Genomic DNA, 14289 nt, shown 5'->3' with positions numbered 1-14289 from the left:
TGATGTTACCACCCCCATGCTTCACAGTAGGGATGGTGTTCTTGGGATGCAACTCATCCTTCTTTTTCCTCCAAACATGACGAGTGAAGTTTAGACCAAAAAGTTCTACTTTTGTCTCATCTGACCACATGACTTTCTCCCATGCCTCCTCTGGATCATCCAGATGGTCATTGGCAAACTTCAAATGGGCCTGGACATGTGATGACTTGAGCAGGGGAACCTTCCGTGCAATGCATGATTTGAAACCATGATGGCGTAGTGTTCTACCGACAGTGACCTTTGAAACTGTGGTCCCAGCTCTATTCATGTCGTTGACCAGCTCCTCCCTTGCAGTTCTGGGCTGATTCCTCACCTTTCTTATCATCAGTGATACCCCACGAGGTGAGATCTTGCATGGAGCACCAGTCCGAGGGAGACTGACAGTCGTCTTTAGCCTTTTCCATTTTCTAACAATTGCTCCAACATTTGATCTATTTTCACCAAGCTGCTTGGCAATTGCCCCGTAGCCCTTTCCAGCCTTGTGGAGGTCCACAATTTTGTCTCTGGTGTCTTTTGACAGCTCTTTGGTCTTGCCGATGGTAGTAGTTGGTGTCTGACTGACTGTGGGGTGGACAGGTGCCTTTAAAGAGCTCAGACAGGTGCTACTAAGTTAGATTAATGAGTGGAGTAGAGGTGGACTTTTTAAAAGCACAGTAACAGGTCTTTGAGAGCCAGAATTCTTGCTGTTTCTTAGGTGTTCAAATACTTATGTTCAGCAGTGCAAGACAAATAAATTCTTTAAAAATCATACAATGTGATTTCCTGAATTTTTTTTTTAATTCTCTCTCAGAGTGGGAATGCACCTACAATGTGAATTTCAGACCTCTCCATGATTTCTAAGTGGGAGAACTTGCAAAATCGCAGGGTGTTCAAATACTTCTGTTCCTCACTGTAAGTATCATTATTGTCAGTGGGAGTAATAGTGCCCCATCACTGGTGTCAGTGTAGGAGGAATAGTGCCCCATCATTAGTGTCAGTGTGGGAGGAATAGTGCCCCATCATTGTGCCACTGGCAAGAGCAAGATCAGGAGTAGAATAACTGGAACTCAGCATCTGGCAGCAAGCAAACCAAAACACTGATGCGAAGTGTACTAGCAGAGGAGGGACTAATTACCCCCCCAGAAGCCAGCATGAGGTGGAGACTGATTACTGGAAACTGTTGGGAAACACCATATGGTGGACAGTAGAACTACAACTTTCCATTCTGGAAAATACAGTGCCACTAGTTGGTGATCCAGCTCCTTACCCCATGTTTCATGTTACACCCACATTTTAGATATCGTGTGAGTGCATTTATTAATTATTTGCAAAAGCTGGAATGCGTCTTTAACAGTGCATAGTTAGTATGCAATTATTAATTATTCACTGCCATAGATACACTAAATTGCTTAATTCAATCATGAAACATCACTAGTAGGTGTTACCTAGGGCAGTCTTCTTGCAAATGTAGCCTGCCTTGGAATGGTCACTTCAGACTAAGAGCCACCATTAAAGCATTTTATACTTGCATTACTCCTAACAAGAGCCAAACCATTGCTTGCATCAGAGCTTGTTTTCCTGTTTTCACTGAATTCAACTGCCAAAGTGGTTAATGAGAAGTGAAACATGACATGTGAAAAAAGGAGGACTAACACCAAATATAACATAACCAGAAAATCTTAAAACAATCCCTGATGTAAAAATGTTCTGGGCCTTGTGATCTAGCCTTTCGGGACTTACTACATACAGTCATGAAATGTCTGCCAATGCTTTATGCATCCCAGGGTACTGTAGTAAGAGTCTCTTAACAGAGCTTTGCTACTTAGCATATTTGAAATATCTGTCAGTGGCAAAAAAACCTGTCCTTCCTACAAAATCTTTGCTTTTTATAGATGGTGACTACAGAAACTGTTCTGTCATGACATACAATGGATATAAAAATTCTACACACCCCTGTTAAAATGTCAGGTTTCTGTGATGTTAAAAAATGAGACAAAGATAACTTTCAGAACTTTTTCCACCTGTAATGTGACCTATAAAATGTACAACTCAATGTGTACAATGTATATTGCGTGCAATCACATTCAAAATGATGTTAAATAGGAGTCAGTATATACCTGCCATCATTTAAAGTGCTTCTGATTAACCCCAAATAAAGTTCAGCTGCTCTAGTAGGTGTTTCCTGACATTTTCTTAGTCGCATCCTACAGCAAAAGCCGTGGACCGCAGAGAGCTTCCAAAGCATCAGAGGGATCTCATTGTTAAAAAGGTATCAGTCAGAAGAAGGGTACAAAAGAATTTCCAAAGCATTAGATATACCATGGAACACAGTGAAGACAATCATCATCAAGTGGAGAAAATATGGCACAACAGTGACATTACCAAGAACTGGACGTCCCTCCAAAATTGATGAAAATACGAGAAGAAAACTGGTCTTGGAAGCTGCCAAGAGGCCTACAGCAACATTAAAGGAGCTGCAGGAATATCTGGCAAGTACTGGCTGTGTGGTACATGTGACAAAAATCTCCCACATTCTTCATTTGTCTGAACTATGGGGTAGAGTGGCAAAATGGAAGCCATTTCTTCCGAAGAAAAGCATCCAAGTCTTGCCAAGTCCACGTTTTGCAAAAACACATCTGAAGTCTCCGAAAAGCATGTGGGAAAATGTGTTCTGGTCTGATGAAACCGAGGTTGAACTTTTTGTCCATAATTCCAAAAGATATGTTTAGAGCAAAAACAACACTGCACATCACCAAAAGAACACCATACCCACAATGAAGCATGGTGGTGGCAGCATCATGCTTTGGGGCTGTTTTTGTTCAGGTGGAACTGAGACCTTAGTCAAGGTAAAGGGAATTATGAACAGTTCCAAATACCAGTCAATACTGGCACAAAACCTTCAGGCTTCTGCTAGAAAGCTGAAAGAGGAACTTCATCTTTCAGCATGACAACAACCCAAAGCACACATCCAAATCAATGAAGGAATGGCTTCACCAAAAGTACATTAAAGTTTTGGAATGGCCCAGACAGAGCCCAGACCTGAATCTGATTGAAAATCTGTGGGGTGATCTGAAGGGGGCTGTGCACAGGAGATGCCCTCAAAATCTGACAGATATGGAGTATTTTTGCAAGGAAGAGTGGGCAAATATTTAAAGATGTCCTCCTGCACTCCACAAAGTAACTACACAAAGCCAGCTGCTATAATCTACACCCTATACCACGGGACAAACAATATCTACAAGTGGATGAAGCGTTCAGCAATGAGGGTGCTAAACATATTAATACTGAAGGATCCTGAAGAAGCCACGTGTCCATGGTGTAACGCGTAGAACGCAGTGACGTCATTTCCGGGTGGAGCTCGTTGACGCAGTTCCGGTGATGGACTTCCGGTTTTTCGCCATCTTGATTCCCTTAGTACACCCATAACATATGGAAAACTGTGGGTTTTGTACTTGGATCATTTTGAGTGGATATCGGTGTGATAGAGGAGGTGGTGTGGAGCCATTGGGACCATTATTACCAGATGTTAAAGATTCTAATCGGTGTGGAACATCATATCATTATATGATTTGTGGCCCTTAGGGGTCGAGAGAAGGAGGTGAGGAGGCACTCCAGCTATTGGAGGATACATGCACTAGAGTGACACCTTTCTGAGCACAATTTTTGAAGTGGAGGAAATTAAAGCACTTTATCTATTCTACACAAACAAGAGTGTGTTTGCACTTTTTTTTTTGCACTTTATTTTGGACTTATATTTCATCATTCATTTTTGTCACTTTGTTCAGTGATTGTTCACTGTGTATTAATACACGTATATAAGTTTATTGTTTTATATATATGGTATTTATATGTATATATATATATCTAGTCCTTGAGCACTTGTCACTTTTTATACACTTATTGTGTACACTTAATACCAGTTTTAGCCATAGGGTGGCAGACTGGTAGTTTGTTTTGTTTGCACATATATTTGAGCACTAGTCACTTTTAATAATTTCACAATAGTTATATATTCCAGTATTATATTTTTTCAGTATTAATATGTTTAGCACCCTCATTGCTGAGCGCTTCATCCACTTGTAGATATAGTGGGCAAATATTGGCAAGTCAAGATGTGCCATGCTGATAGATTCATACCCAAAAAGACTGAGTTCTGTAATAAAATCAAAAGGTGCTTCAACAAAGTATTAGTTTAAGGGTGTGCACACTTATGCAACCATATTATTTTAGTTTTTTATTTTTACTTCCCTCCACCTTAAAGATTTCAGTATGTTGTTCAACTGAGTTGTACAGTTTATAGGTTACATTAAAGGTGGAAAAAGTTATGAAATTATTAATCTTTGTCTTATTTTTCTATATCACAGAAACCTCTCATTTTAACAGGGGTGTGTAGACTTTTTATATCCACTGTATATACATGGACAGGTATAGAAACTGGCATGACCATAAAATAGGAGATCCAGTTCACCCCTGTGTTATAATGCCAATGAATAAAGTATTTAGCATAGCATAATGGCAATAGGTACAGTAGTACTATTAAGAAAGATAACATGTAGCATTTAAAGAATTTTGTGACACTTACTTTGGAACCTGGTCGTCCCGGAGGTCCTGGATCTCCCTTGCCTCCTATTAATCCCTGGGAAGAGATGATAATTTATGGTCAGTACACAAAACATGCTTTTTTTTTGTTTGCTGTCTTTTTAGGAGTACATATGAATTAAAGGGCGCAAATTCCCAAACCCTTTAACCCTTTCTGATTTAATTTTGAGCAGGCTCTCATTGGCCTAAAGGGAGCTGGGGAAGCAGAAAAGGAAAAAAAAGGAGTGTTGAAATGTGTCCTTCAGAGCACCCCCAGGATTCTGCACACATTGGGAACACAGAGTTGTCTGAGCGTATGTACAAGCAACTCTTTTTTCCTTTTAGAACACTTACCTGCTTTTGAAACTAAAAGACCCTGCAGGAATGGGCTTAGCACTAGATGGTGGAGGAGGCCATATACAGAAGACAATGTCATTCAATCTCATATCAGTCTCAAGGAGAGTGATAAAGGTAAGTCAATATTGTAAGTTACCGCTTTATAAACTGTTTGAAATTCGCTGAATGGTGTATATGCATGCCAGGTAATTAGCAAATCATTAAATGTATAATAGTTCATTTCCAAATAAGCATACCAACTAAATCGAATGGGTAAATGGCTTTGGACCACCATTATTTTTATTTGGAAGAACAGACTGGATGCCTCAACCTTTTTAAATACATGTATACTATATGTAACAATATAAACTGTATACTTTTTCTGTTAATGTGAAATTTTGAGTTGAGACTTACAACGGAACTATGTCTAAAAATGGTTTGTAACGTTTCCAGATTTTGCCAGAGCTAAAGATAATTGAAGTCGAATTTGTTCAGCGAGGTAAGCAATATTCCAGCACACTCCTGATTTCCTGTTACACAGAACAATGCAAGGCTATTAAAGGACACAGCAAGCAGTCATCCAAGACTGGGAAGCAGAGAACAAAATACAATTACTTTCACCCAGCTTGTGTAACTAAAGTTCATAAAATGTAATTACAGAAAATATTTTAGGCATCAATGTTTTTCCCACATACAGTATATTTCTGCATCATGTTTTCATTAAATTTTTCTTTTCTTTTATGCCTGAGAGACACAGGTGAATTTAATTTAAATAAGTCAGAGCGCAGTGGCATAGTCAGAGGTGTTGTCACAGTGATTACAGCCATGACCAGCTTCGTGTTCTTGTAGAGTAGACTCAAGCACCACCTCCATACAAAATGTTTAGCCTGATGCTAGGACCTTTGATCAGCATAACTAATTGGGTTCTAATCTCTACATACCGTGATGACATTTGTTCTTCACATCACTGTTACTGGATTTGTGAGGGCCTGGCTTGAATACGACATCAACTCTCCAAAGCAACCTTTTTCAAGCATTTTATCATGAAGGAGTCCTTGAAATAATTTTCAGGTCTCAGGGAACTCCAACTAAAAATGATTACATCCATAGCTTATGACACATTAGCATACTAAGTAAATTGTAGATATAGTAATAAGCAGGGCTTTTTTTCTCAGAAAATAGCTGCAGGAACTCAATCACAACCCCCAAAACCTCCCTTCCCCCACACACCCCCTCCAAACTGCATCAAATAGTGGGTGTGGTCAAATTTCACTAACAGTGGGAGGGTCTTAAAGGGGTATTAAATACCAGGAGTGCATTATGTACAGAGTTCAGGGTCGGGGTTACATACAGAGGGCAGAGTTCAGGGGTGTGCTATGTGCAGAGTTCATTGTGTAGATAGTACAGAGTTGAGTGGTTAAGTGCATACAGAGTGCAGAGTTCAGGGGTGCGCTGCATTCAGACTGCAGAGTTCAGCCTCCATTCACAGCTTCTTACTTCTGCATCCCCCATCCACATCTCACCTTCTCCCCTCTTCAGCTCTGACCTCTCATTCAACCCTCCTTCCACTGCCCCCATCTTCTCCCCCTCCTTAAAAGTTCCACCATCATCCACATGTTTTTCTTTTGTTGCCGTCTTAAGCTGAAACACTGAACCAGCTCTAGTACCTCCACACACACTGTAGGCGGCTCCACCTCTCTCACTTGCAGAAAGATCATCCAGTGGGGGTGTCAGCATCTGCACTGCACCCTGGGCATCTCCTTGGTCCCCATCCTGCACTGGAGTTGGAGCCACTGGGAGACAAGTTGTCACTTGTAAACACAGAAGCCAGACTTCTTTTTTTACAAGTGCTAGTGGTGAGCAGGGAGCAGAGGGCATGAGCCAGAGGTGGTGGAACATGTTCCAGCTAAAAAAAAGCCCTGATAATAAGTACAATAAAAAAAGATACTGACACCCAGAGTGAATAATTTTTCAACTCCCTCCTGCCATGAGCAACAAAATTATTGTCAGTGTTAACCATGAAACACATGATAATAAGGGCCGCCAAAGTAATACAGACAGTGAAAACATTTGCTTCACTTTACACCAGTAGCTAATGGAAAATGCCCCTTTTATTGCTGTTCAGTAAAGAAATGTTCTTCTACATTGGTGGTCGGTGTAATATCACCGTACCTTCGTAATTAGCTGAGAAGACCTCTGCTACATTAGTTGTAAGTGGAAACATACCCCCTTACATTGATGGTCAGTGGAAAAATGCTCTCCTGCATTGGTGGTCAGTATAATACCCCCTTACCTTGGTGATAAACGGAAAAGTGCTCCTCTACATTAGTTGCAAGTTGATAAATACCCCCTTACATTGATGGTCAGTATAAGAGGACTCTACAATTTATACAGTGTGTACTTTCCTGGTTATTATTATTTGTTTCATTTTATGATTGTTACTGTCGTGCAGGGGAGTGTTGTAAACTAATATGCTCTGGATGTCAAACACTTTAGGCACATCATATTATTTTTCTTTTATTTAAAACTTTCTGAAACTTACTGATCATGCTAATAGTTTAGTGAACTGTAATGATCATTAATTTTAGCAAGTGTTCCCTGGGATGTGAAAATTATTTAAAGGATACTTCCAGCATAAAAGGGTTGAAAAGGCTGGGTTTTTTTCAATCATCACATGCACCTAGTAATTGGCACTCCACTACTGCAGGCATTTCACTTTTCACACATATTGTTATGCAGTAAAACATGTATAAACATCACTCAGTGCTTTTCACTATCCTGCACTTTGCTCTTTATATAGCAATTAAAATCTACAATTACAGTTACACATTTTCTAATATGTACATAATTAAAATTTTAATTAGGTAATTAGCCTAGATTTTGAGTATAATTAAAGCTCAACTCCAGGCACAATACAGAAAGTCTAATGATTTTGAATTAGTTGAATCTTCTGTTTCCTCTAAAGCCACCATCCAATCCACTTCCTTCACTCTGTAAATTTTCATGTTTACATGAGGGTGAAAGTACAGCTTCCAATGTACTTCAGTGCCCAGGGGCGGACTGACAACTCATGGAGCCCTCGGGCAATAGGAGATCATGGGGCCCCTGTGTCCTTGCCCAAACTCAAAAAAGCCTATAAAAAAGGTACCAGGGGCATCTCATGGGGCCCCCTACTGACCCCGGGCCCTCGGGCAGTGCCCGAGTTTCCAAATGGTCAGTCCGCCCCTGTCAGTGCCGCTTGACCCTTATAAACCCCAGCAATATGGTCACATCTCCACTTCCCTCCACTTCAATCACAAACTGAAGCCAGGTTAGTGTGTTCTGTGAATGGTAAGGTAATTCCACCACGTAAGTTTGAAAATTTGCTGGGAAGGCGTACATTATAGTAGGTCTTAGAAGAAATGGAGAGTTCAACTAGTTTAACTCTGTATGTTAGGGGCAGAAAAGGGGCGAAGGCAAAGAAAAGATCCTTTATACACTTTAAAAAATCTGCTATTAAATGAGCTATTTAATGTTTAGTGTTTTGTATTTATTTTATTTATTTATTGTCTTCAAGGCTTAAAAAAAAATTAAAAAACAAATATTTTACCCAGATAAAAATTACCAGCACATATTTACAAGCTGAAACAAATAGGTTGAACTCCATGCTGCTTTCTCCTTTCTTACTGGCTTAGCTTTACTGCTTTGCTGTGAATACCTTGAGTTGTGGGCAGCCAAACCAGCTGCTGACAAGGCCTAAGGCTGCAGTCACACCAGAAAAAATAACATTAAAGGATAAGTTCACCTTTTTCCTAAATTCCAGCTCCCCTAGGTACCAATATAGCATTATCCTCCCTAGCAATCTGATTACGTCCATATTTCTGTGCTCAAATCGGTACATTTTTTTGCATGGAAATATGTATTTTTTTTATTGTAGGCCTGTAATGTTTAGGAATAACTCACTGAAATCTGTCCGAACAAGAGTCTAGTAAACATCCCGGGTATGTTAAAATTTGAAACACGAAATCATATAATTATAATTTAATAAATAATCATAAAAAATAATAATATAATAATAATAAATTTAATAATATAATCAAACCAAAAACACTGAAATTTGAAATATAGCGCCAAGTTTGCACATCACTGAGCAAAGTCGCAAAATCATTTACAGTGTCTGATGACGAATTTCCCCACGAATCATTATCACTGAATTTTGAAAGTAGTTCTAATTTGCTATCGCTGTTCTCTAGCTGGTCTAAAACCGATTTTGACCTAAAGGGATGCTTTTTGGACGCCATGGACGTTTCTCAGTTTCCAGGCAGAAAGAACAGTAAAAATGCAGGCAGGGCACAGGACAAAGCACTAGGGACAAAATGTATGTGAAATGGTTTGATACAGTAATGTTTTACTATGTGATTTTAGTGAATGTCACTTTTTGTCATTTTCAAACTTCTCGCCACTCCGTCCCCCGTACGTCCCGACGCTCACAGGAAACAGAACCCAGAAGACAGATACCGGCATCCGCCGGAGGACATTAGAGGGGACACTGCAGGAGGGACATTGCAGGAGTGCAGGACAAGGTAAGTGAAGAAGAGATCCCGGAGCAACGCCGCATGGTAAGCCCGAGTGTAGCTTGGGGTTACCGCTTGTGGTACTGAATCTTTACCCCGAGCTACACTCGGGAATACCGCCAGGGAGGTTAATGTACTTCTTGTAGTGCAATAATGCTATATTGGTAAATAGGGGAGCTGGAATTTAGAAAAAAAAAAGGTGAACTTATCCTTTAAAGATCCAGTTCACTTCTAGCCTATTCAGATTGTTGTCAATCAAACCCTGATGAAGGGAGGGCGTACTTGGACCACAGAAGCGCGTTGGCTGATTGCCCCTGACAAATTGAAATAAAGTTGTATTTGGACCTCTTAGCAGCTGTGTGGTTCTTCATTTTCAATGCTTGCTACATATTTTGCTAGTGGCCTTTAGGGTCTATAGCTCTGCATATAATCAACAGGTGACAAAGGAATGTTCTTTTTGTCCTCTAATTCTACTTTTTCTGTATAACAGTGTGCTAATATTGTATGACAGATATTCATAAATGCTGCACTGAGAAAATTGACTATATAATTAGTATTGCTTTGGACATCACCTTACTTAACTACTTACATCAATTCCAGATTCACCAGGAGGACCATTAGGTCCAGGGGGGCCTGGTTCTCCTTTTGCACCCTGAAAGAATAAGACAAGTATCAAATATGCAGCATGAAATGAAAACAATGTACTGTTTCAACAGAAAGTTTAATATCTTTACAAAAATGTGCTATTGTAGTATTTACTACCAGGGCAGAAATGAAAGTGTTACTAAACCCAGGACCCTGCAATTACTGTATCTGGTCTCACACAGTACACACAACATGGAAATGCAGTTATTTTAGTAAATATAAACTGCTAAATATTTCTATAAGGAGTTAGAGCAATCTTGTGACTTGTATGAGTGTCCAGCAGTGCACTGGTTAAAGCTTGTAGGAGGAGTTTTCATTTTGCTCCAGGAGGATGCAGAACCACTGACCTCTGTCTGGACAGTGCTGATTGACCCTGTGCTGATCACCTGCACTCTCCCAAGAAAAAAAGCCTTTCTAGCAATATACAACAAACTGAGCATGTACAGAGTGACTCCACACATATGTCTTATCAGCAGTTAAGAGGGGGACACTGGAAGAAGGGGAGGATCAGAGAAGACAGGATCAAAAAGAGTTTTACACAATGCAGAGGATTAACCCATTAGGTTCCACAGTGAGTATATCAAACATGCTTTTCTGTATACACAGACTGATTTTACTGTTGTGGGTTTAGTAACACTTTAAGGTTGAGAAAAGTGATTATAATTTTCAGGCCTATATGGGAAACAAAAAAGTTGAAAAAACACAGGATGGCATGTCTTGCAAAGTATGGAAATATTTATTAACCCAAGACCAGGAACATAAAAAAAACCTCAGTATCAGTACTGTACAAGGTAATATTAAAGCCACATTAAACCCAAAAGCAAAACGAGTTATACGGAAGCTTACCAGTCCTTAGTTGTGTTGGCAGCATTAGTTTGCTTTTTTGGGGATTTTTTTCCCTTTATTTCCACCTGGTGATCTGGCCAGTGAGTATGTTATTTTTCAACGTCCTTTTAGCAGACCAAGCTGTACAGCAGAAATTCGTTTAGAGTGTTAAATAAAATGTTCAGGGTTTTGAAAAAAAAATTATTCATGCTCACCTAGGTGGATGCAGCATTATTCCGGTGCTGCATCTGTCCCCCGCCACTTCTAAGATTGAGAACTAAGCATTCAAAGACCTCTGATCACTCAGTTCTAGGTCTTCAGTGCTCACTGGAGCGTCAGGCTGTGGAGGGAGCAGGAGCAGCTGACTCTGGCTCTGTGACATCAGCAGACATCCTGCTGTTGGCTGAAAATGGGTCACAGCAGTGCAGAATGAAGTGCACTTCTCCATAGGAGAGGTAGGGCCAAAAGAGCTTTGGCCCTACTTCTCCTTTAAGACAAACCATTTAACACTGACAGGGGGGCTTCCAATGATAAGATTTTATCATTGGAAGCCCCCAATTATGTAAAACCTTTATCCCAAAAGGGAAAAAACTCTCGCTACAATTATGTAAAAGTGTTAGCTGGAGTTCAGATTTAAAATGCAACTCCAAGCAAAAAAAGTTTCCCATCGCTGTGGCTGCACAATTCAGTGGTGGGCTGTTCCTGATGTCCTCACGTCCAGAGCAGCAATTATACAATCCAAATGCACAGGTTGCTGTGTTAAAAATGGCTGTGTGTATAAGTGGGTGCTTCAGTGACCGTCAGCTGGAACCTAAAGAATCAGCAAGGGAGAATGTCACCAGCACACTAGGAATCACCAATATGGGTCCAAAAGTTTTAATAAACGATCACATAGTTACAGCACGGCAACATGTCAGAGTCTCGCAGGACCCCTTCATCACGCATGTGACCACCCCCCGGCCCTGATGAAGGGGTCCTGCAAGACTCCGAAACGTTGCCGTGCTGTAACTATATGATCGTTTATTAAAACTTTTGGACCCATATTGGTGATCCTCGGTGTGCTGGTGACATTCTCCCCTTCACGTCCAGAGCAGGTGTATGGGCTTGATGACATCAGGAACAGTCCACCGCACAAGACTGTCAGACCGTGAGCAGCAGGCGTCGCAAGGACCAGTCTTGTGCGGGGGGGGGGGGGGGGGATCAGAAGATTAGGTAAGATATCTCCCTAGACAAAATTGCCTAGACAAAAATGAGCAGTTAACCAACAGTTAACTTTTTTCTCCTGGAGTTGGGCTTTAATTTGTTAGTCAAGTCTGCTGCCAGTGTATCTATCACTATCCTCCCCCCAGACTGACATTGCCACTGCCCAAGGGTGGTTTAGTTATTCCCCATAGAGTGAAGCCACCCTAAAACAGTGAATGTGTTACTGGCCAGATCGTCAGATAAAAATAAAGTGGAAAAAAGACTAAAAGAAGTAACTAATGCAGATGAAGATAACTAATTACCAATCCATCTAAAAATTGTTGTTGTTTTTGGGTTTAATACCACTTTAAAGATATCCCAGGTGTTTCGTCAAAAAGATGGACAGAAAGCATGACTTGTCAAGGAAAAAAAAATATATATATAACACATACAAAGGTCACACTCTATTAGATTTGTACAGTGATACAAATATTAGATTCATTTTAACTAATCAGGTAAAACTAGTTGATATACTATTTGTAGAAAATGAAGCTTCCAGACCCCTTAGCCTTATCTCTCTTCTCAAACAGTAAAGTGGGAGAAGTCATGAAGGTGTGGACGTAATTTGGTCTGAACTAGCAATACACACCAACATTAAAAAAAAAACAACACACAAGCTTCACATATACAGTATCTCCCAGAAGTGAGTACACCCCTCACATTTTTGTAAATATTTTATTATACCTTTTCATGTGACAACACTGAAGAAATGACACTTTGCTACAATGTAAAACAGTGAGTGTACAGCTTGTATAACAGTGTAAATTAGCTGTCCCCTCAAAATAACACACATCCATTAATGTCTAAACTGCTGGCAACAATAGTGAGTACACCCCTAAGTGAAAATGTCCAAATTGGGCCCAATTAGCCATGTTCCCTTTCCAGTGTCGTGTGACTCATTAGTATTGCAAGGTCTCAGGTGTGAATATGGAGCAAGTGTGTTAAATTTGGTGTTATCGCTCTCTCATACTGGTCACTGGAAGTTCAACATGGCACCTCATGGCAAAGAACTCTGAGGATCTGAAAAAAAGAATTGTTGCTCTACCAGGTGAGGAGTACAAAGACAAGTGTGTCTTGCCTATATCAAGCATGGTGGTGGGAGTGTCATGATCTGGGGCTGCATGAGTGCTGCCGGCACTGGGGAGCTACAATTCATTGAGGGAACCATGAATGCCAACATGTACTGTGACATACTGAAGCAGAGCATGATCCCCTCCCTTCAGAGACTGGGCTGCAGGGCAGTATTCCAACATGATAACGACCCCCAACACACCTCCAAGATGAACACTGCCTAGATAAAGAAGCTGACGGTAAAGGTGATGGACTGGCCAAGCATGTCTCCAGACCTAATCCCTATTGAGCATCTGTGGGGCATCCTCAAATGGAAGGTGGAGGAGTGTAAGGTATCTAACATCCACCGGCTCTGTGATGTCATCATGGAGGAGTGGCAACCTGTGAAGCTCTAGTGAACTCCATACCCAAGAGGGTTAAGGCGGTGCTGGAAAATAATGGTGGCCACACAAAATATTGACACTTTGGGCCCAATTTGGACATTTTCACTTAGGGGTGTACTCACTTTTGTTGCCAGCGGTTTAGACATTAATGGATGTGTATTGAGCTATTTTAAGTGGACAGCTAATTTACACTGTTATACAAGTTGTACACTCACTACTTCACATTGTAGCAAAGTGTCATTTCTTCAGTGTTGTCACATGAAAAGATATAATAAAATATTTACAAAAATGTGAGGGGTGAACTCACTTCTGTGAGATACTGTAAATCAACTTGCAACAGGCAGCATAATCAGTATAATCCCATAGCGGCTGGTACTGTAGAAGTTCAGTTGATACATTTCACTAGTAACTATATTACCCAATAATTCAAAATATAACTGTATAACTATTCTAATCTTTTAGAGACAAACATTGTGATTCCACAAACGTTTAAATAATGTCCTGACTACATTCTTAAGGAAAATATATAGGGGTATTTTTACTAAAACTAGAGTGCAAAATCTGGTGCAGCTGTGCATTGAAACCAATTAGCTTCCAGGGTTTTTGTCAAAGATTAATTGAACAAGCTGAAGTTTGAA

General features: G+C 40.3%; 1 protein-coding gene across 1 annotated transcript in view; it reads right to left on the bottom strand.

Moving 5' to 3' along the window:
* Positions 1 to 14289, bottom strand: part of COL9A2 (collagen type IX alpha 2 chain) — a 101747-nt gene that overhangs the window by 62509 nt on the left and 24949 nt on the right. Inside the window, exons 4-5 of the mRNA XM_089673877.1 lie at positions 10075 to 10137; positions 4601 to 4654 (exon numbers count right to left, since the gene is read on the bottom strand). Coding sequence (XP_089530003.1) covers positions 4601 to 4654; positions 10075 to 10137 — 117 coding nt within the window. The remainder of the gene's footprint in view (positions 1 to 4600; positions 4655 to 10074; positions 10138 to 14289) is intronic.

The sequence above is a fragment of the Staurois parvus genome, unplaced genomic scaffold (assembly GCF_062004578.1).
Source record: "Staurois parvus isolate SC_StPar_1 unplaced genomic scaffold, SC_StPar_1.0 ptg000145l, whole genome shotgun sequence".
NCBI classification, from domain to species: Eukaryota; Metazoa; Chordata; class Amphibia; order Anura; family Ranidae; genus Staurois; species Staurois parvus.
This window is presented reverse-complemented; position numbering and strand designations above follow the sequence as displayed.